The 23,487-nt window shown below is 48.8% G+C and overlaps 1 protein-coding gene across 1 annotated transcript in view; it reads left to right on the forward strand.

Moving 5' to 3' along the window:
* LOC142296146 (uncharacterized) overlaps positions 1-23,487 on the forward strand; it is a 68,461-nt gene that overhangs the window by 21,384 nt on the left and 23,590 nt on the right. The window contains exons 5-14 of the mRNA XM_075339416.1: positions 2,284-2,439; positions 2,651-2,689; positions 3,318-3,368; positions 4,767-4,877; positions 5,628-5,873; positions 6,085-6,138; positions 6,765-6,815; positions 8,083-8,193; positions 21,055-21,093; positions 21,724-21,774. Coding sequence (XP_075195531.1) covers positions 2,284-2,439; positions 2,651-2,689; positions 3,318-3,368; positions 4,767-4,877; positions 5,628-5,873; positions 6,085-6,138; positions 6,765-6,815; positions 8,083-8,193; positions 21,055-21,093; positions 21,724-21,774 — 909 coding nt within the window. The remainder of the gene's footprint in view (positions 1-2,283; positions 2,440-2,650; positions 2,690-3,317; positions 3,369-4,766; positions 4,878-5,627; positions 5,874-6,084; positions 6,139-6,764; positions 6,816-8,082; positions 8,194-21,054; positions 21,094-21,723; positions 21,775-23,487) is intronic.

Consider the following 23,487-nt stretch of genomic DNA (forward strand, 5'->3'; position numbering starts at 1 on the left):
CGGTCATCGCGGCTGAGGGACCCGGTCCATACCCGCTCGCCCTGCTACCTCCCCCGCTACCCGTGTTGGCTGCTGCTGCCCCGCCACTAGGCCCGCTACCACCACCACCGGTAGCAGTACCCTGCCAATCCGTCCCGGCGGACCGACCTGCAGCAGAAGCTCGTGACCGCCCTGATCCGCTTCCATTGAAGAAGCCGAAGGCTGAAGCCGTCAGCAAAGATGTACCGGAGGCACGGCGGGGATGCAGCTGCCAGGAGGCAGAGCAGGCCATGTCACAGCGGGGTCCCTCATTACTGAAGGTGCCGGTCGTAGCCGACACGGAGGGACTCTGGCTGGGCCCGTCCCCCGCACACGCTGAACCGGAGCAAACAGAAAGTGCTCCCGGCTGGGAGCGACGGCAGCAGCAGCTGCGCAGGGAGATCGATGCCCGAGAGGGGTGTAGAGCGGATGTGCATGCCCGCATGAATATGGAGGAAGATGACCCGCAGCTAGCTACCATCGGGGTCCACGGCGGTGCACCATGTGAAGGTGGCACTAGAGCCCCGCGATTGAGGATGGACTGCTAAGCCGGCGGTCCTCCGCCTAAAAGTTGTCCGCGTTGGGACCAGGAAGCATGTGTGAGTGTTTTGTTTGAAAAAGTTGAAAGATGATAAGTAAATGATTACCGAAGCCTCATCTGATTCTACCGTGATTTGCAACCGGCCGTTGCCGACACCGTTGTCCCCGTGGGGACCGTTTAAAAAGTTGCATGAGGAACTGCTCATGGACAAGCCCGTGAACTTGCAAGGCAACCACAAACGTTAGTGGCTTGTAAATAAGTTGTTTACCGTTACCGTTTCTGCAGTGCCGCCTCCGGAGAGGCAGGTTGGAGGGAGGGCCCGCAGTATCACCAACCCCTACCCACGGAGGGGCAACACAACAACTAGCTGCTCCATATCATCATTCCCGGGATCCTCATACAGAGCAGCGGTGGTGCCAACAAATCACCACAACCGTGGGTGGCGTCACGGACAATAAACTATCCCAAATCCCAATCCCCTTTCACTCACGGGCGAGGAGCGCCGCCAGAGTCCCCGGGATCCGGCCCATCGCTCGAGCCACCGAGCAGCAGCAGGCCGCAGCAGCCGCGGCAGCTGGACCCGAGCAGTGGGAGAGCGCGACGTCCCCTCCTCCGCCCGTGACACGATCGCAAATGCGATCGCACGACATATCGACACGTGTAAAGCAGGCTTAAGTCTATACAGCAAGGTAAATTATACTTACAGCAATGAAGTCAGTGGTTCTCTAGTATTCTCCTGATATTGGAATTGCTGCCATCATGAGCAGAAACAAATCAATAATAGAGAATGGATATGAGAAAGTCAGTGGCAAGTAAAGAATCCCGCTAATTATATACAGGCACTATATATTACACAATATTATATGTATCTCATTGATACTGCGCAGTGTACAGGACACATTCACAGGTAACCAGGACAGGGCCGATGTTAGATTTAGGGGCACTTTGCACACTACGACATCGCAAGCCGATGCTTGCGATGGCGAGCGCAATAGTCCCCGCCCACGTTGTAGCTGCGATATCTTGTGATTGCTGGCGTAGCGAACATTATTGTTTCGCCAGCTTCACATGCACTTACCTGCCCTGCGACGTCGCTCTGGCTGGCGAACCACCTCCTTATAAAGGGGGCGGGTCGTGCGGCGTCACTGCGACGTCACACGGCAGGCGGCAAAAAGCAGCAGAGGGGCGGAGCAGAGCGGGACTTAAACATCCCGCCCACATCCTTCAATCAGCATAGTTGGCATGAGCTGCGGGTAGCAGCTAAGGTGATGTTCCTCGGTCCAACAACTTCACACACAGCGATGTGTGCTGCCGCAGGAGCGAGGAACAACATTGTACCGTCGCAGCAGCGTAATTATGGAATTCCCTGACACTACACCGATGATACGATTACGACGATTTTGTGCTCGTTAATCGTATCATCTAGGATTTACACACTACGATGTCAAGAGCGACGCCAGAAGTGCGTCACTTTCGACATGACCCCACCGACATCGCACCTGCGATGTCGTAGTGTGCAAAGTGCCCCTAAGGGTTATTATTTGGGTTTGATATTACACCCGATGACCCTATAAGTCAGACATGGAAAGGCTATATCTTTATTATTGTACCATCATGGATATTTGTAAAGTACAGCTTATATCTGCAATGATGTTCCTTAATTCTACATGTTTATAGTAGAGGTACTGCTGTGAGTCCTAGAATATTACTATCTTCTCTAATAGGACCGAGGAGGAAGAATATATGGATGACAATGACAATGAGGATAATGAAGACTACCCGGTTGAGATAGAGGATATGGACAACTACCCGGATGAGATAGAGGATATGGACGACTACCCGGATGAGATAGAGGACATGGATAACTTCTTGGATGAGATGTATGTTTTCCATACTAGGATCCCTGAAAGTGACTGTTGTCCCAATATCTGGGGTTAATCCTCTCTACTCGGTCACCAGAGAAGCTTCGTACAATCACAGAAACATGGCAATCTGTTTGGTTGTTATGAAGTTTTGATGAATGAACATCTATTTTTTCTTATCATTTTATAACAGTACATGTCTTATTTTTCTTTTATATTTCTTAAACAGTTGGAAAAAGACCGTGACGGAGACCGAGATCTATTTCTGGTAATTATGTTATACAGTTATGCCCCTATGTCTTTAGATGTAACTATAGGAGTCTCCCTGTACAGGGGTATAGAGGTGTAATCCTGGGGTGAGTGGGTGCTAGAGGTGTAGCTAGAGGGGGGAAGGGGTCACACAAAACACATCGGAGTGGGGTCCTGTAACCATGATTACCACTATGATGCCCCCCCTAATGATAATGGGTAAAGGGGAAACTGAGTAGATGATCATTACTGAGAAAATCGGGATATAAACTTTTAGAAATGAAAAACACTAAATTTGTTTCTCCAGTTTCCCCCGGAGTGATTTTTATGGATGTCAGCCATTTTTGCGTACCTTTTGCAAAACCTACAACTTTTTCTACTAAAGAGTCGCAAAAATAGTTGACAGCAGAAAAAAAAGATCACTTTCGGCATAGAGCAGAATTCATGAATCATGTGCGCCATTTTCATGAATTGGACACAAAACGACATCAACATAAAACACAAGTCAAGAAAGAAAAGTCATTTAAAAAAAAGTAAATGATGAATCGGCCCCGTGTTTTTATATAGAAGAGACGTATTATATAGATAACAATCTCATGAGAGTTTAGTTTCCTTCATCTTATCTGAGTCTGTATTTTCTCTTCCAGGCCCATTGACTTTGGAAAATATAAATTTAGGCCCACACTTGAGACAATACCGTAAGTCTGTACAACAAGCGAAATGATTGTATACTTACACTGATGCTGGTAATGGTTCTCACATATTCCTAATGTCAGCCATTAGAGTATGGTACTTCTGCCATTTTGTCTCTGTGTGTATATATATATATATATATATATATATATATATTTATACTGTACGTGATAAAGATAAATGTGGGCTGTCACTCCTGAACACTCTTGTACATTCCACTGAAGGCAGCTCCCTTACCATCCAGCTTACCAAAAATGATGTCCCGGATATGGTTGATGGGAGATAAGTGCAGTGAGGAGTCCTGCTTTTGTCTAAAGCCTGCTTTACACCTTGCGATTGTGCATACGATATTGTATGCGATTGTACCCCCCCATCGTATGTGCAGCACATTCAATTTGTAATACGTGTCGCACAAACGATTATTTCCTGTCTCATGTACTTACCCTTCCATACGACCTCGCTGTGGGCGGCGAACATCCACTTCCTGGAGTGGGAGGGACTTTCGGCGTCAAAGCGACGTCACGTGGCAGCCGGCCAATAGAAGCAGAGGGGCGGAGATGAGCGGGACGTAAACATCCCGCCCACCTCCTTCCTTCCGCATTGCCGGCAGGAGCCGCGGGACGCAGGTAAGCTGCTGTTCATTGTTCCCGGGGTGTCTCACTGAGCTATGTGTGCTACCTCGGGAACATTGAGCAACCTCACGTTCAATTTTTAGGAATTGAACGACGTGCGTACGATGAACGTTTTAACGTTCAATCGCAATCGCACGTAGCTGTCACATGTTACAATATAACTTATGCCGGATGTGCGTCACTTACAACGTGATCCCGCCGACATATCGTAAGATATATTGTAGCGTGTAAAGCCCGCTTTAGACAAAGTGATAGCCGGAAATTAGTTTTAGGTTTATGGGTGCAATGCCATAAAGAAGCCTTCACAAGTGAAAATGTACCAGGATCTGTTTTAAAACACAATGCCAGGCCACACATTGCCTATGCTACTGTGAGCAGCTTACATGGCCTAAACATAGCACCATGGCCTGCATCATTTCCAGACTTGTCTCCTGTCGAGCACATCTGGGATGTCATTGGTCAGAAAATGCAAAGGGAGCTGCCAGAAGCGGATATTGATGATTTACATGAGAAAGTGCGTTCAGGGTAGCAGAAGATTCCCCAGTCCACCATTAATAACATGCCAAGGTGTCTAAGTAGATGTATTTCTGCACGTGCAGCTCATGCTCCATCCAGAGTAAAACGAGGTGTTCAAAAGTTTTTTCCAGTTTTTCATCATTTCCATATCATTAACATGTCTATAGATCCTGTGATTTTCATAACTCCATGATTTTTCCTTCTTGGTGTTGCAATTTCCATGTTGTGGAGTGTATATTATGTGCTTTTGAATAGTGAGGAAGATGAGGAGGAAGATGGATTTGAGGGCGATAATGGAGACAGTCAGGATATAGGATATTCTGAGATGGATACAGATACAGAGAGCAGATATGATAACATCAGCGAGTAAGTAAAGAATACAGCTACAATCAACTAATTATGTACAAACACTATAGATGGGTATAGGAACTTAATGTATGACTTTTCCTAGGGCAAGCTGCATACATAGGGCAAGATATGCTTATCATATAATTTTGCCTCGGCAGACTCCCTTTAACCTATTAACGCTTTATGATGTACATATCAGTCATGAGCACATGTCACCTAGAGCCCCATGATGGATATCTGTGCCACACTGATTGCATGGTACAGCGTCTCTACCTGTGCGATCAGCTACAGGAGCAAATATACACGGCAGGTCACCTCTAGCTCGTGAGATTGGTGTTCTGACCAGTCCTAGCTGTATAACTGTTTTCAAGAACTTCTTGAGATGGCGACAGAGACAGACAAAAAGAATGGATATGAGAAAGTCAGTGTGTAAGTAAAAAATCCCGCTAATTATATACAGACACTATATATTACACAATATTATATGTATCTCATTGATACTGCGCAGTGTACAGGACACATTCACAGGTAACCAGGACAGGGCCAATGTTAGATTAAGGGTTATTATTGGGGTTTGGATATTACACCCGATGACCCTATAAGTCAGACATGGAGAGGCTATATCTTTATTATTGTACCGTCATGAATATTTATAAAGTGCAGCTTATATCTGGAAGAATCACAACAAGCAATGAGGTTCCTTAATTCTACATGTTTATAGTAGAGGTACTGCTGTGAGGCCTAGAATATTACTATCTTCTCTGATAGGATGGAGGATCAAGACTATACGGATGATTATGACACTGAGGATAATGAAGAATACCCAGATGAGATGGAGGATATGGACAACTACCCGGATGAGATGGAGGATATGGACAACTATCCGGATGATCTGGAGGATATCGACAACTACCTGGATGAGATGGAAGATACGGATGACCTCTTGGATGAGATAGAGGACATAGATGACTTCTTGGATGAGATAGAGGACATGGATGCCTTCTTGGATGAGATGTATGTTTTCCATACTAGGATCCCTGAAAGTGACTGTTATCCCAATATCTGGGGTTAATCCTCTCTACTCGGTCACCAAAGAAGCTTCGTACAATCACAAAAACATGGCAATCTGTTTGGTTGTTATGAAGTTTTGATGAATGAACATCTATTTTTTCTTATCATTTTATAACCGTACATGTCTTATTTTTCTTTTATATTTCTTAAACAGATATTCCTTAAGCAGATGGAAAAAGACTGTGATGGAGACCGAGATCTATTTCTGGTAATTATGTTATAGAGTTATGCCCCTATGTCTTTAGGGGTAACTATAGGAGTCTCCCGGTACAGGGGTATAGAGGTGTAATACTGGGGTGAGTGGGTGCCAGAGGTGTAGCTAGAGGGGGGAAGGGGTCACACAAAACACATCGGAGTGGGGTCCTGTAACCATGATTACCACTATGGTGCCCCCCTAATCATAATAGGTAAAGGGGGAACTGAGTAGATGATCATTACTGAGAAAATCGGGATATAAACTTTTAGGAATGAAAAACACTAAATTTGTTTCTCCAGTTTTCCCCGGAGTGATTTTTATGGATGTCAGCCATTTTTGCGTACCTTTTGCAAAACATACAACTTTTTCTACTAAAGAGTCGCAAAAATAGTTGACAGCAGAAAAAAAAAGATCACTTTCGGCATAGAGCAAAATTCATGAATCTTGCGCCATTTTGATGACTTGGACACAAAACGACATCAACATAAAACACAAGTCAAGAAAGAAAAGTCATTTAAAAAAAAGTAAATGATGAATCGGCCCCGTGTTTTTACATAGACGAGACGTATTATATAGATAACAATCTCATGAGAGTTCAGTTTCCTTCATCTTATCTGAGTCTGTATTTTCTCTTCCAGGCCCATGGACTTTGGAAAATTGACATCATTGCCCGCACTTGAGACAATACCGTAAGTCTGTACAACAAGCGAAATGATTGTATACTTACACTGATGCTGGTAATGGTTCTCACATATTCCTAATATCAGCCATTAGAATATGGTACTTCTGCCATTTTGTGTCTGTGTAATAGGTCGAAAGTTATAGTGCGTGATAAAGTTAAATGTCTATTGCCACTCCTGAACACTCCTGTACATTTCTTTATCAATATCCTTGAGGTTGCAAATCATCAAGATCCACTGATGGCAGCTCCCTTACCATCCAGCTTACCAAAAAGATGTCCCGTATGTGCTTTATGGGAGATAAGTGCAGTGAGGAGTCCCGCTTTTCTCTTAAGCTGGTGTCACACATAACGACAACGACGTCGCTGCAACGTCACCATATTCTGTGACGTTGCAGCGACCTCAACAGCGACGTCGCTGTGTGTGACACATAACAACGATCAGACCCCTGCTGCGATATCGTTGCTTGCTCCTGAATGCTCCAGGTCATTTTTTGATCGCTGCTATCCCGCTGCGCCATGCTGATAAGCTGATAATCCTTGTGTTTGATACCGCAGCAGGGACGCTACGCTACGTCTGAAACCACACAACGACCGTCGACGTCGCTATGATCGCTGCTCCGTCGCTGCTTTTTATAACATGTTTGACAGCTTACTAACGATCATGTATGGTCGCTGCTACGTCACAGAATATGGTGACGTTGCAGCGATGTCGTTGTCGTTGTCGTTATGTGTGACCCCAGCTTTAGACACAGTGATAGCCGGAAATTAGTTTTGGGATTATAGGTGTAATGCCATAAAGAAGCCTTCACAAGTGAAAATGAACCAGGATCTGTTTTAAAACACAATGCCAGGCCACACATTGCCTACACTACTGTGAGCAGCTTACATGGCCTAAACATAGTACCATGGCCTGCATCATTTCCAGACTTGTCTCCCGTCGAGCACATCTGGGATGTCATTGGTCAGAAAATGCAAAGGGAGCTGCCAGAAGCGGATATTGATGATTTACATGAGAAAGTGCGTTCAGGGTAGCAGAACATTCCCCAGTCCACCATTAATAACATGCCAAGGTGTCTAAGTAGATGTATTTCTGCACGTGCAGCTCATGCTCCATCCTGAGTAACACGAGGTGTTCAAAACTTTTTTCCAGTTTTTCATCTTTTCCATATCATTAACATGTCTATAGATCCTGTGATTTTCATAACTCCATGATTTTTCCTTCTTGGTGTTGCAATTTCCATGTTGTGGAGTGTATATTATGTGCTTTTGAATAGTGAGGAAGATGAGGAGGAAGATGGATTTGAGGGCTATAATGGAGACAGTCAGGATATAGGACATTCTGAGATGGACACAGATAAAGAGAGCGGATATGATAACATCAGCGAGTAAGTAAAGAATGCAGCTACAATCAACTAATTATGTGCAAACACTATAGATGGGTATAGGAACTTAATGTATGACTTTTCTTAGGGCAAGCTGCATACATAGGGCAAGATATGCTTATCATATAATTTTGCCTCGGCAGACTCCCTTTAACCTATTAACGCTTTATGATGTACATATCAGTCATGAGGACATGTCACCTAGTGCCCCATGATGGATATCTGTGCCACGCTGATTGCATGTACAGCGTCTCTACCTGTGCGATCAGCTGCAGGAGCAAATATACACGACAGGTCACATCTGTAACTGCTGGGATTGCTGTTATGACCAATCCTAGCTGTATAACTGTTTTCATATGCTGCTGTCAATAGTGACAGTGGCACACAAGGACATTACTCTGTTAGCCCATTGGCACCCAGACAGCACCAATTGGTATAGCCAGTGGGTTGATATGGCACCCAGAGACTTGGCAAAGACCTCCAGGTCTGCCATGTACTAAAGCGTACCAGATCCCAACAGATGCAGGGCCTAATAGATGACCTGTCAGTGAAGGAATGAAGGGACAGTATAAGGCCCCCTTCACACGTCCGTGAAAAACACGCACGTGTGTTACGGGCCGTTTTTCGGGTCCGTGTCCCGTTTTTGTGTCCGTTTTTAAGGTCTGTGTGGCATCTATGTGAACTGCGTATGCTAGCCGTGTGTGCGTGTGTAATGCCCGTGTGTGCGTGGGAAACTTAACTGACGTGTGTGTGTGTGTGTTGTCCGTGTGAAATGTCAGTGTGTGTGATGCTAAATGTCATTGATACATAACCGCTGACAGCAGACAGAGTCGCGCGCTGAGAATGAAGTCGGGTGAACTTCACACGACTTCATCCTCATACCGCGTCTCTGTCTGTGTCGCGTCCTGATTAGCGGTCACCCGTGAAGCACTCACCGGTGACCGCTAATCTCCTGAGTGACTGCCGTGAGCAGCGCGATTTGCGCTACTGTCACTCAGGTTACCCGCGGCTAGCTGGATCCTCCCCCCGTGACCGCAACTCACCTGTGACTTCATCGCTGTCAATCGGGTGATTTGCTGTCACAGGTGGAGGATCCAGCGGTGGCCACGAGTCACCTTAGTGACAGCACAGCTGATCGCGCCACTCACCTCAGTTGCTGCGTGGAGCTCACAGGAGCGGCGGTGTTCTTCTGCAGCTTCTGTCACCTGCATGCAGCAGAGCTGGATGCGACGCTGGAGGTCCGTGGATTACGCCAGACATGGAGGGCTTTGTTGGAGTTAATAAATTGGTTACGAGGGAATTGGTTTGTGTTTTTTATTTATAATAAAGGATTTTTCGGGTGTGTGTGTTTTTTAACTGTAACCTACAGATTAATCATGGAAGGTATCTTGGGGAGACGCCTGACATGATTAATCTAGGATTTAGTGGCAGCTATGGGCTGCCATTAACTCCTTATTACCCCGATTGCCAACGCACCAGGGCAAATCGGGAAGAGCCGGGTAGAGTCCCAGAACTGTCGTATCTATTGTATGCGGCAATTCTGGGCGGCTGATGGCTGATATTGTTAGGCTGGGGGGCTCCCCATAACGTGGGGCTGGCCATCCTGAGAATACCAGCCTTCAGCCGTATGGCTTTATCTTGGCTGGAATCAAACTTGGGGGGACCGCACGTCGTTTTTTTTAATTATTTATTTATTTTTTTCTACTGCACAGTATAGTCCCGCCCACTGGCGGCTGTGATTGGCTGCAGTGAGGCAGCTGTCACTTAGCGTGGGGGCGTGTCTCACTGCAACCAATCACAGGCGTCGAAAAGCAGGAAAGCAGGGAATATGAGATTGTTTAATGAGCGGCCGGCTTTTTCAAAAGAGGAAAAGCCGCCGGAGTTTACTGAACAGCTGTGCTGCGCTGCGGCAGTGATTGGGGAACGGTAAGTATGAGAGAGGGGGGAGACTGACCGACAGACTGTGAGAGGGACAGATAAGACAGAGAGAGACCGACAGACTGTGAGAGGGGGACAGACAAGACAGAGAGAGACCGACAGACAGACAGAGAGACCAACCAACGGACTGAGGGAGATAGAATGAAAAAATGACCGACATCGCTAGTAAAAAGCACAAAACGTACACGGAGCATACAGAGATGCATCCGTGTCACGTATTGTGCGCCCATAACCATTGACTTTCATGGTGTCAGCATGTGCGTGTTCCGTGCAGAAAACGGACATGCATCCGTGCAAAACGTAAACACAAACGGATCACGCACACGAGCACACGGGCTGTATGGAAAAACGCACGTGACAACACAAACATAGCATAACATTGGCTAACGTATGTCCGTGGCTCCGGTATCACGGAAACGGGTCAAACACGCACGTGTTTCACGGACGTGTGAAGGGGGCCTAATACACAGCGATGCTTGAGCAATGCTGTGTCTTACTAATGCGATCATAAGATCTCATGTTCAAGTCCCATTCATGGACTAAGAAATGTCCTAAAAATGCTTTTAAGTTATTAAAAAAAAGTAAAAACATCCTCCTCAAAATTCCAGTTTTCACAATTAAAAAATTGGTTTAATCTGTAAAAATAAAAACGGAGGTTGTAAACAGCGATGTCAAATTAGTAGAGGCCAAGCTACACCGTTAGTTAGTGCTCAGAAGTAAAATAGATATGATTCAAACAGTCTCTGAAACTTCGGCACTCCAAAGGAAAAAAAACCATAAAAAACAAGATTCTTTGAAAAATTATATCACTTTTATTCACAACAAAAAGGTTCTTTAGATCATCCAGAATTGACAGTTATACAAGAAACGTTTCAGCTAATAACATCAATTGCCTTTTTCAATAAACTGTCTAAAAATAAAACAAAGCAGAAATCAAAGAATGAAAATTATTTCAGAAAGCAAAAAATATCTTACATTTCAATACATTCTGTGAATATTTTTTTTTAATATTTTTATTATTTTTTAATACTTTTTATTATTTGTTATAATTTTCTCTTTATATTTAGATGGAAAATACTAATGATTTTCTATCTTCATAGTGAAAAAGAAAGGATGAATCTCAGTGCTTTTTATAAAGTCATGTCATTGATGTGAACTATAATCGTGCCATGACAGTGAGCACCATTTTATTTTTAGACAGTTTATTAAAAAAGGCAATTGATGTCATTAGCCGAAACGTTTCTTGTATAACTGCCAATTCTGGATGATCTAAAGAACCTTCTTGTTGTGAATAAAAGTGATATATTTTTTCAAACAAAGAATCTTGGGGGTTTTTTTGTTTTTTTTTCCTTTGTAAACAGCTATGTGGTATTGTCTCATCTGCAACATGTACTATAAGACTTTCATTATTTATCCTGAACACAGCAAAAAATAAAAGTAACAATGCCAGAATTACCATTTTTGTACATCACTTTACATTATATACTTGTAAATAGTGATCAAAAAGTTGTTGATATCCCCAAATAGTGCTAATTCCTCCAGCCGGTTATGCAAAAAAGCCTCAAACAGCTATAAATAAGAAACTATACAGGGTATGGCTCTAAAAACATGAGGCAAAAAATGTATACATAATATTTTCATTATTCAGGGATTCCCTTGTACAAAAGTAGTAAAATTTAAGTAAATAATATAATTTGGATATCACTGCGTCATGTTGTCTCGTTCTATAAAATGATATAATTACTTATCCTGTATGGTGCACAAGAAAAAACTGCAGAAGCAGAATAGAATAAAGCGAACACCTTATTTGTGTAGCACGTGAATATCAGAAATATTATATAATATGTCTCCTAGAATGTGACAATAAAAAAGAATAATAATAATTGCTTTGTCCTAATGTTCTAAAATGAACAAGTGCTTAAGGGATAAAGTAGGGACTGTATTGTTATTGTGCTATTGTCGTGGGTGGGGGCGCAGGCCACGGCCAGTGGAGAGCTGCTCGAGGCGCTCGGATCCGGGATCGTGGCTGTGGCTCGAGTGGCAGCCGGATCTGGGGCTCACTCAGCAGCCCGTCATCCACAACTTAACAAAGGGGATATTGACAGGGCAAGAGTTTGTCAGTGACGCCACCCGTGGGTTTCGATCACAGTTTGGTGACACCGCCGCTGCCGTTATATGGGACGCCCGGGGCTGATGGAGTGGGGCAGCAGGATGGTATCCCCTCCACGGGTAGGGGAGGTGTTGTCCCGGGGCCCAGGTGTAGGTGATGTGCAGTGCTGGGGCGCCGTCTGCAGGCTGGACTGGGTGACACCGGTGTACTCACTGTTGTTGAATAAACCACACAAAGTCCAAGTACTAACCAAGTGCCGGATACCGGTAGCCTCCAGAGGGTTGTGCTCGGGTCCCACACACCGGTTGACAGGACAGGGGCCCTTCCTCCTGCACTTCAGTGTTTTTTTTGTCTTGTGTGTTGACTAGTCAGCATAAAACGGGAAAAATCCGCTCCCGATTTCTTTGCTATGGGAGCTGTTGCCTGCGAGATCTGACCCTTGGGATTTTTGCAGGCACTTGCAGACGCCCTATCCCCCGCATTGGGCTTCCATCTCGCTCTATCTGGGCTCACTGGTGGGACAAGACGTGGAATCTTGTTCCATGCTGGTTAATTGGAAAGGTGCTTGCAGCTGTCCTCGCCCTAGGGTCCAGGCACCCCGACTATGCACGGCCTCCGGACCGAATTCCCGCTGTCGGCACCGGAGGGCTACAACCCTGCCCCGGTCCATTTAAGATCTCCCGCGACTGGATCTCCGTCGCCTGTGGCCCTGCTCTGCCGTCTGCCACCTACTCAGCTCAGGTAGTCCGGTAGTCCGGGAGCTACAACTCCCGACTACCACTTCACTCCTCTCACTTCCTCTGCTCAACTCTAACTGACGTGTTCTCTCCCCTGACACCTCAGGACCCCTAGGTGGGCGTCACCATCTGCCTGGCCCCATCCACTAGTGTGTCCCTATTGTCCTTGGGGGGATGACTAGGCTTTGTGGCTGGTGTTTGTACCTTTGTGTGGGTTGTGTTGGTAGGACAAGGAGGAGGGAATCCTGCATCTGGAAGATTAATGCAGTCTCTTGTGCAACCTGGTTTTGCCAGGGCATCACACTATCATGAATATCCACAGAATATGATGTGCCTGTGTACAGTGGTATGTACTACTATGTATTAGGTACAAGATGGGTTTTCATTATCTTGAGTCTTGTGGGGCAGGTTATACTTTGGGATGGTTCTGCTTCTGTCGCGGGCGGAGGAGGGGGCGCTGCGCTCACCCACTGCTCGGGTCCGGCTGCTGCTGCTGCTCGGTGGTGGCTCGAGCGGTGGGCCGGATCCCGGGGACTCGAGCAGCGTTCCTCGCCCGTGAGTGAAAGGGGGTGGTTTGGTTTAGGAATATTGTCAGTGACGCCACCCACGGTTGTGGTGAGGTTGTGACACCACCGCTGCTCTGGACGGGGATCCCGGGAGCGATGACAGGGAGCAGCTTGGATGTTGTTTCTCCCCTCCGTGGGTAGGGGGGTTGGTTGTCCCGGGGCCCGGTGAGGGGTAGGGATGGATGGCAGGCGGGTTACGGGGCCTGGTGAGGTGCAGTGTCGCGGGGGCAGCGCTGTGCCGCACGGCACGGTGGTACTCAGTCAGCCAGTAATTCACACGGAGTCTCTGGTCAAACAAACGGCTGGATGGACGGGTCCCACAGACGGCTGCGGTTGTTCTCCTCCCGGTAGGTTGATGGTGACTGCCTTTCCCTGCACCTGTGTTGTGTTTACGGTTCCAATGGCTTCCACCGGTAACCCGCTCCCCAGCTTGGATGGATGCTGAAGGAGCCCCTTTTGCCCGCAGGCTCTGGCCCTGGGAACTGTAGCCTTGGCGGTGACTGTGTTTCCCTTTACGGTGTGAGCTGTTGCCTTCAATCGGGTCTTGACTGCTGGGAAACCTCAGAGGTTCCCTTCGCTAACGGATTTGACCAGTTTTACGGCGACTCCTAGCCTGGTCGGGGTCCGTAAGCCCTGCCGGATGGTGCTGGCTTCTCTTTGCTCTCCGATCCGGTACCGTCGGGCCACCGCCCGTCCACGGTCCTTATGGCTCGCTCCAATCAGCCTCTCCTGCAGACGGTCACCACCGTCTACCAACCTTGCTGTTCCGTCCGGGCCACACACCCGGACGCCTTCAGTCTCCTCTGCTACCACTTCACTTCCAAAACTAATCTGACTCCTTTTCCCGCCTCCAGGACTGTGAACTCCTCGGTGGGCGGGACCAACCGCCTGGCCCACCCCCTGGTGTGGACATCAGCCCCTGGAGGGAGGCAACAAGGATTTGTGTTTGGCTTCGGTGTGCCTAGCCGGGGTGTGGGGTGTGTTGGTGTAGTACCTGTGACGACCTGGCTTGTCCAGGGCGCCACATTCCCCCTTAGTAAAATGCAGACCGCGGGCTGTCCGTCCATCACCGGTTTTATTTTTGGTTAACTGCAAAAAGATAGAAAATGGTAAAAGGCATATAAAAACATCACAAACATTTTCCAACATTACGGCTTCTGCTCTTCTCCCACCCAAACAACCTGGCCCTGATGCTGCCCCTAAGAAGTGGGCAGCACCCCTTGCCCCAGTCCATCACCAGGCTGCCCGAGCGGGTTCTGTCTCTTTCAGGGGACCCGTGTCCATGGGGACCCCTGAACCCCCGGAGGATCGCCACCGGTTACGGTAGTGGTGGGCCTGGGCCATCCCTCTCCTCCAGGCCCATCGTCCCAAATCAGCCTCTCCGGAGGCGGTAACGGTTTCAAGCCAACACATTTTTATTTACATTCCACTAAGTTTGTGGTTGCCCTGCCAGTTCTCGGGCTTGTCCGTAAGCAGTTCCTTACGCAACGGTTAAAGACAGTCCCTACGGGGACAACAGTGCTTCTTAGCCAACGGGCTACCACAAACAAAACTGTAGGGTACTAACGGAGACTTGCCGTAGGGTCCCAACGGGGACTGTTAGCTGGGTCCCAGGGGCCATCCACAACACCACAACACCTGGCTCCGGTACAGCTTCCTCCTGCAGCTTTCCCACAGTCCACCATCGAACAGCACGAGCCCCCAACGCCACCCTCACACAGGGGTGACACAGTCCCACAGGACTCCATTTTCAGCTGCCGATGATGCGGGTACGACTGCTCCTCCAACCGGACTCCTTAGCCTTGAGGGCCATCTGGAACGTCAGCAGAGTCCCAATGGGGACCGACAGCAAGGTAACCGAGAACCGCTACCATGCTCTAATTTTTCTTCCGTCAAGGTCGTCCATTTGCAGGGCACTGACCTGCAAAGTGCCCCAGTTGCCGGCAGTACCTGCAGCACGCCACCCACGTGTCTCCAAAGGCACGAATAACGAGCGGGGTCTCATCTTCCGATAGGGACTCCGTATCTTCCCCTGAGCTACCTCCATCTGTCGTCTCCTGTCCCGAGCTGGCGCCCCCTGGGTCTTCCGCGCCGGCCGCCACTCCTGTCACGGTTGGGCGGATTGCCGGGGCAGACATCCTCCCTGCGGCAGGCGGGCCGCTGTCAGCTGCCGCGCGGGTAATTACTGCCGCATTCTCGGGGCCCGCTGCTCCTGCGACCGGAGTAGGGGCTACAGCCATCTCGCCATCCTCTGTCCCCGCGGGCGCCGCCGCTCCATCGGTCGGCATGGGGTTAGCATCAAACTCAGGAGCCAACATCTTCCATCCCGTTCCCCCTTAGTCTTTTTCCGGCTCCTCCTCTACAGGGGCGGGGTTTCGGTTTTTGCGCCTCCACTACTCGGGAAGACGCTCGAGCGGGGACTTTTCGCGCCCAAAATGGCGGCTTCTCCAAATTTTCGGCCGGACACCTCCGGTGGTCACAAGGCGCACCTCTACCAGACGGCAGAGCGGTAAGATCCTGTTTGTGACGCCAAGTTGTCGCGGGCGGAGGAGCTCACCCACTGCTCGGGTCCGGCTGCTGCTGCTCGGTGGTGGCTCGAGCAGTGGGCCGGATCCCGGGGACTCGAGCGGCGTTCCTCGCCCCCGTGAGTGAAAGGGGGTGGTTTGGTTTAGGGATATTGTCCGTGACGCCACCCACGGTTGTGGTGAGGTTGTGACACCACCGCTGCTCTGGACGGGGATCCCGGGAGCGATGACAGGGAGCAGCTTGGATGTTGTTTCTCCCCTCCGTGGGTAGGGGGGTTGGTTGTCCCAGGGCCCGGTGAGGGGTAGGGATGGATGGCAGGCGGGTTACGGGGCTTGGTGAGGTGCAGGGTCGCGGGGGCAGCGCTGTGCCGCACGGCACGGTGGTACTCACTCAGCCAGTAATTCACACGGAGTCTCTGGTCAAACAAACGGCTGGATGGACGGGTCCCACAGACGGCTGCGGTTGTTCTCCTCCCGGTAGATTGATGGTGACTGCCTTTCCCTGCACCTGTGTTGTGTTTACGGTTCCAATGGCTTCCCACCGGTAACCCGCTCCCCAGCTTGGATGGATGCTGAAGGAGCCCCTTTTGCCCGCAGGCTCTGGCCCTGGGAACTGTAGCCTTGGCGGTGACTGTGTTTCCCTTTACGGTGTGAGCTGTTGCCTTCAATCGGGTCTTGACTGCTGGGAAACCTCAGAGGTTCCCTTCGCTAACGGATTTGACCAGTTTTACGGCGACTCCTAGCCTGGTCGGGGTCCGTAAGCCCTGCCGGATGGTGCTGGCTTCTCTTTGCTCTCCGATCCGGTACCGTCGGGCCACCGCCCGTCCACGGTCCTTACGGCTCGCTCCAATCAGCCTCTCCTGCAGACGGTCACCACCGTCTACCAACCTTGCTGTTCCGTCCGGGCCACACACCCGGACGCCTTCAGTCTCCTCTGCTACCACTTCACTTCCAAAACTAATCTGACTCCTTTTCCCGCCTCCAGGACTGTGAACTCCTCGGTGGGCGGGACCAACCGCCTGGCCCACCCCCTGGTGTGGACATCAGCCCCTGGAGGGAGGCAACAAGGATTTGTGTTTGGCTTCGGTGTGCCTAGCCGGGGTGTGGGGTGTGTTGGTGTAGTACCTGTGACGACCTGGCTTGTCCAGGGCGCCACATTCCCCCTTAGTAAAATGCAGACCGCGGGCTGTCCGTCCATCACCGGTTTTATTTTTGGTTAACTGCAAAAAGATAGAAAATGGTAAAAGGCATATAAAAACATCACAAACATTTTCCAACATTACGGCTTCTGCTCTTCTCCCACCCAAACAACCTGGCCCTGATGCTGCCCCTAAGAAGTGGGCAGCACCCCTTGCCCCAGTCCATCACCAGGCTGCCCGAGCGGGTTCTGTCTCTTTCAGGGGACCCGTGTCCATGGGGACCCCTGAACCCCCGGAGGATCGCCACCGGTTACGGTAGTGGTGGGCCTGGGCCATCCCTCTCCTCCAGGCCCATCGTCCCAAATCAGCCTCTCCGGAGGCGGTAACGGTTTCAAGCCAACACATTTTTATTTACATTCCACTAAGTTTGTGGTTGCCCTGCCAGTTCTCGGGCTTGTCCGTAAGCAGTTCCTTACGCAACGGTTAAAGACAGTCCCTACGGGGACAACAGTGCTTCTTAGCCAACGGGCTACCACAAACAAAACTGTAGGGTACTAACGGAGACTTGCCGTAGGGTCCCAACGGGGACTGTTAGCTGGGTCCCAGGGGCCATCCACAACACCTGGCTCCGGTACAGCTTCCTCCTGCAGCTTTCCCACAGTCCACCATCGAACAGCACGAGCCCCCAACGCCACCCTCACACAGGGGTGACACAGTCCCACAGGACTCCATTTTCAGCTGCCGATGATGCGGGTACGACTGCTCCTCCAACCGGACTCCTTAGCCTTGAGGGCCATCTGGAACGTCAGCAGAGTCCCAATGGGGACCGACAGCAAGGTAACCGAGAACCGCTACCATGCTCTAATTTTTCTTCCGTCAAGGTCGTCCATTTGCAGGGCACTGACCTGCAAAGTGCCCCAGTTGCCGGCAGTACCTGCAGCACGCCACCCACGTGTCTCCAAAGGCACGAATAACGAGCGGGGTCTCATCTTCCGACAGGGACTCCGTATCTTCCCCTGAGCTACCTCCATCTGTCCTCTCCTGTCCCGAGCTGGCGCCCCCTGGGTCTTCCGCGCCGGCCGCCACTCCTGTCACGGTCGGGCGGATTGCCGGGGCAGACATCCTCCCTGCGGCAGGCGGGCCGCTGTCAGCTGCCGCGCGGGGAATTACTGCCGCATTCTCGGGGCCCGCTGCTCCTGCGACCGGAGTAGGGGCTACAGCCATCTCGCCATCCTCTGTCCCCGCGGGCGCCGCCGCCGCTCCATCGGTCGGCATGGGGTTAGCATCAAACTCGGGCGGCACGGTGGCTCAGTGGTTAGCACTGCAGTCTTGCAGCGCTGGGGTCCTGGGTTCAAATCCTACCAAGGACACCATCTGCAAGGAGTTTGTATGTTCTCCCCGTGTTTGCGTGGGTTTCCTCCGGGTACTCCGGTTTCCTCCCACACTCCAAAGACATACAGATAGGGACTCTAGATTGTGAGCCCCAATGGGGACAGTGTTGCCAATGTATGTAAAGCGCTGTGGAATTAATAGCGCTATATAAATGAATAAAATAATTATAAAATAATATTTATAATTAATTATAAAAAAAAACTCGGGAGCCAACATCTTCCATCCCGTTCCCCCTTAATCTTTTTCCGGCTCCTCCTCTACAGGGGCGGGGTTTCGGTTTTTGCGCCTCCACTACTCGGGAAGACGCTCGAGCGGGGACTTTTCGCGCCCAAAATGGCGGCTTCTCCAAATTTTCGGCCGGACACCTCCGGTGGTCACAAGGCGCACCTCTACCAGACGGCAGAGCGGTAAGATCCTGTTTGTGACGCCAAGTTGTCGCGGGCGGAGGAGCTCACCCACTGCTCGGGTCCGGCTGCTGCTGCTCGGTGGTGGCTCGAGCAGTGGGCCGGATCCCGGGGACTCGAGCGGCGTTCCTCGCCCCCGTGAGTGAAAGGGGGTGGTTTGGTTTAGGGATATTGTCCGTGACGCCACCCACGGTTGTGGTGAGGTTGTGACACCACCGCTGCTCTGGACGGGGATCCCGGGAGCGATGACAGGGAGCAGCTTGGATGTTGTTTCTCCCCTCCGTGGGTAGGGGGGTTGGTTGTCCCGGGGCCCGGTGAGGGGTAGGGATGGATGGCAGGCGGGTTACGGGGCTTGGTGAGGTGCAGGGTCGCGGGGGCAGCGCTGTGCCGCACGGCACGGTGGTACTCACTCAGCCAGTAATTCACACGGAGTCTCTGGTCAAACAAACGGCTGGATGGACGGGTCCCACAGACGGCTGCGGTTGTTCTCCTCCCGTTAGGTTGATGGTGACTGCCTTTCCCTGCACCTGTGTTGTGTTTACGGTTCCAATGGCTTCCCACCGGTAACCCGCTCCCCAGCTTGGATGGATGCTGAAGGAGCCCCTTTTGCCCGCAGGCTCTGGCCCTGGGAACTGTAGCCTTGGCGGTGACTGTGTTTCCCTTTACGATGTGAGCTGTTGCCTTCAATCAGGTCTTGACTGCTGGGAAACACCGGAGGTTCCCTTCGCTAACGGATTTGACCAGTTTTACGGCGACTCCTAGCCTGGTCGGGGTCCGTAAGCCCTGCCGGATGGTGCTGGCTTCTCTTTGCTCTCCGATCCGGTACCGTGGGGCCACCGCCCATCCACGGTTCTTACGGTACGCTCCAATCAGCCTCTCCTGCAGACGGTCACCACCGTCTGCCAACCTTGCTGTTCCGTCCGGGCCACACACCCGGACGCCTTCAGTCTCCTCTGCTACCACTTCACTTCCAAAACTAATCTGACTCCTTTTCCCGCCTCCAGGACTGTGAACTCCTCGGTGGGCGGGACCAACCGCCTGGCCCACCCCCTGGTGTGGACATCAGCCCCTGGAGGGAGGCAACAAGGATTTGTGTTTGACTTCAGTGTGCCTAGCCGGGGTGTGGGGTGTGTTGGTGTAGTACCTGTGACGACCTGGCTTGTCCAGGGCGCCACACTTCTATCTGGAAATACAGAAATAGGCACTGATGTATCTCCGTTATATATCTATATAATACTGCCTTAGAGGACGACTTCCTGGATAAAATGTATGTATCCCATTGAAGAATACCAGCAGAAGGGACTATTATCCCATTATCTGGTATTAATTCTCCTGGATACTACCCCATATTCTCATATCAGAGAAGTAAACTTTAAAGGATGTTGGACACTATTTTAAAATTGATGGCCTATCCTTAGGATAGGTCATCAATGTCTGATCGACTGGGGTCCGATGCCTGGCACACCCTCCGATAAGCTTGTCTCGGTGCCGGAAGTGCTCAGTTCTGTAGTTGCCCAGTCTTCTGATAGCGGCCACAACCAGGTATTGTACATCCGCCTCCCATTTAAATCAATAGGAGGTGGATGTGCAGTATCCGGCCGCTATCAGAAAACGGGACAGCTCCGGAACGGTGCATTTCTGGCCACAGGCTGCTGCCGCTGGCACTGATAACAGTTGATCGGCAAGGGTGCCGGGTGTTGAGCCCTGGCCTATTGGACATTGATGACCTTTCCTAAGGATAATACATCAATTGTAAAGTAGTGTACAACACTTTTAACAATAAAAGTTAGAATGTAGAATAAAATAAGGGTCTGAGCCCACGATCAGTGTTTGCAGCATTTTGGATGTAGCAAGTTTTCGCAGCGACCAAAATGCTGCGGTGTACAGTACAAGTATAGCTTTCGGTGCACTCGGTCACCATAGAAGCTTCGTACAATCACAGAAACATGGCAATCTGTTTGGTTGTTAGAAAGTTTTGATGAATGAACATCTATTTTTTCTTATCATTTTATAACAGTACATGTCTTATTTTTCTTTTATATTTCTTAAAAAGATGGAAAAAGACCGTGACAGAGACCGAGATCTATTTCCGGTAATTATGTTATAGAGTTATGCCCCTATGTCTTTAGATGTAACTATAGGAGTCTCCCGGTACAGGGGTATACAAGTGTAATCCTGGGGTGAGTGGGTGCCAGAGGTGTAGCTAGAGGGGGGAAGGGGTCACACAAAACACATCGGAGTGGGGTCCTGTAACCATGATTACCACTATGGTGGCCCCCCTAATCATAATAGGTAAAGGGGGAACTAAATAGATGATCATTACTGAGAAAATCGGGATATAAACTTTTAGAAATGAAAAACACTAAATTTGTTTCTCCAGTTTCCCCGGGAGTGATTTTTATGGATGTCAGCCATTTTTGCGTACCTTTTGCAAAACATACAACTTTTTCTACTAAAGAGTCGCAAAAATAGTTGACAGCAGAAAAAAAAGATCACTTTCGGCATAGAGTAAAATTCATGAATCATGTGCGCCATTTTGATGAATTGGACACAAAACGACATCAACATAAAACACAAGTCAAGAAAGAAAAGTCATTTAAAAAAATATGTAAATGATGAATTGGCCCCGTGTTTTTATATAGAAGAGACGTATTATATAGATAACAATCTCATGAGGATTCAGTTTCCTTCATCTTATCTGAGTCTGTATTTTCTCTTCCAGGCCCATTGACTTTGGAAAACTGACATCATTGCCCACACTTGAGACAATACCGTAAGTCTGTACAACAAGCGAAATGATTGTATACTTACACTGATGCTGGTAATGGTTCTCACATATTCCTAATATCAGCCATTAGAGTAAGGCACTTCTGCCATTTTGGGTATATAGTTTCATAGTTTTTAAGGTTGAAGGGAGACTCTAAGTCCATCTAGTACAACCCGTAGCCTAACATGTTGATCCAGAGGAAGGCAAAAAACCCCCAATGTGTCAAATAAGCTCCAATGGGGAAAAAAATTCCTTCCTGACTCCACATACGGCAATCAGACTAGTTCCCTGGATCAACACCCTGTCATAAAATCCAATATACATAACTGGTAATATTATATTTTTCAATTAATGCGATCAGGCTCTGCTTAAATTTTACTTGTGAATCCCTCAATACAACATCATACGGCAGAGAGCTCCATAGTCTCACTGCTCGTACAGTAAAGAGTCCTCATCTGTGATTATGATTAAACATTCTTTCCTCAAGACGTAGCGGATGCCCCCGTGTTCCAGTCGCAGGCCTAGGTGTAAAGAGATCTTTGGAAAGGTCTCTGTACTGTCCCCTCATATATTTATACATTGTGATTAGATCCCCCTAAGCCTTTGTTTTTCCTAACTAACTAACCCCAAGTTTAATAACCTGTCTTGGTATTGCAGCCCACCCATTCCTCTAATAATCTTGGTCGCTCTTCTATCTACCTGTAAGATTATGCTATTTATAACCTTCTATACTTTTGCTAACAAGAAATGCATCCATTCCTCTCTTAAATTCATTCAGTGAGTTGGCCATCACCACTTCCTCAGGAAGAGAGTTCCAGAGCCTCACTGCTCTTACCGTGAAGAACCCTCTTCTATGCTGATGTAGGAATTTTCTTTCCTCCAATCGAAAAGAATGCCCCCTTGTTCTTGTCATAGTCCTTGGTACAAACAGATCATGGGAGAGATCTCTATATGGCCCTCTGATATATTTGTACATATTTATTAGGTCTCCCCTAAGTCTTCTCTTTTCTAGAGTAAATAGACCTAATTTTGATAACCTTTCCGTGTATTGTAATGCACCCATTCCATTTATTATTTTAGTAGCCCGCCTCTGAACCCTTTCAAGTTCAGTAATGTCTTTCTTCAGCACCGGCGCCCAAAATTGCACACAATACTCCAAGTGTGGTCTGACTAGTGATTTGTACAGAGGGAGAATGATGTTTTCATCTCGTGCCCCCAGACCTCTTCTAATGCATCCCATCACCCTATTTGCTTTGGTGGCTGCTGCCTGACACTGGGCACTCCAATTTAGATTCTTATTGACTAAGATGCCTAAGTCTTTTTCCATGTCTGATTTCCCCAGCAGTTTCCCATTTAGTAAGTAATCGTAGCATCTTTTTCTCCTTCCCATGTGCATAACCTTACACTTATCTGTGTTAAACCTCATTTGCCATTTTTCAGCCCAATTCTCCAATTTACTCAAGTCCATCTGTAGTTGCAAACTGTCCTCCTTTGTGTTAACTACCTTACATAGTTTTGTATCATCTGCAAATACTGATATTTTACTCTGTAAACCATCCACCAGATCATTAATAAATATATTAAATAGTAGGGGGCCCAATACAGACCCCTGTGGCACCCCACTAGTAACCCTGGCCCAATCTGAGTATGCACCATTAATAACCACTCTTTGTTTTCTACCACTAAGCCAGCTACCTACCCATCTACACACATTTTCCC

This window comes from Anomaloglossus baeobatrachus, chromosome 1, assembly GCF_048569485.1.
Source record: "Anomaloglossus baeobatrachus isolate aAnoBae1 chromosome 1, aAnoBae1.hap1, whole genome shotgun sequence".
Taxonomy (NCBI): Eukaryota; Metazoa; Chordata; class Amphibia; order Anura; family Aromobatidae; genus Anomaloglossus; species Anomaloglossus baeobatrachus.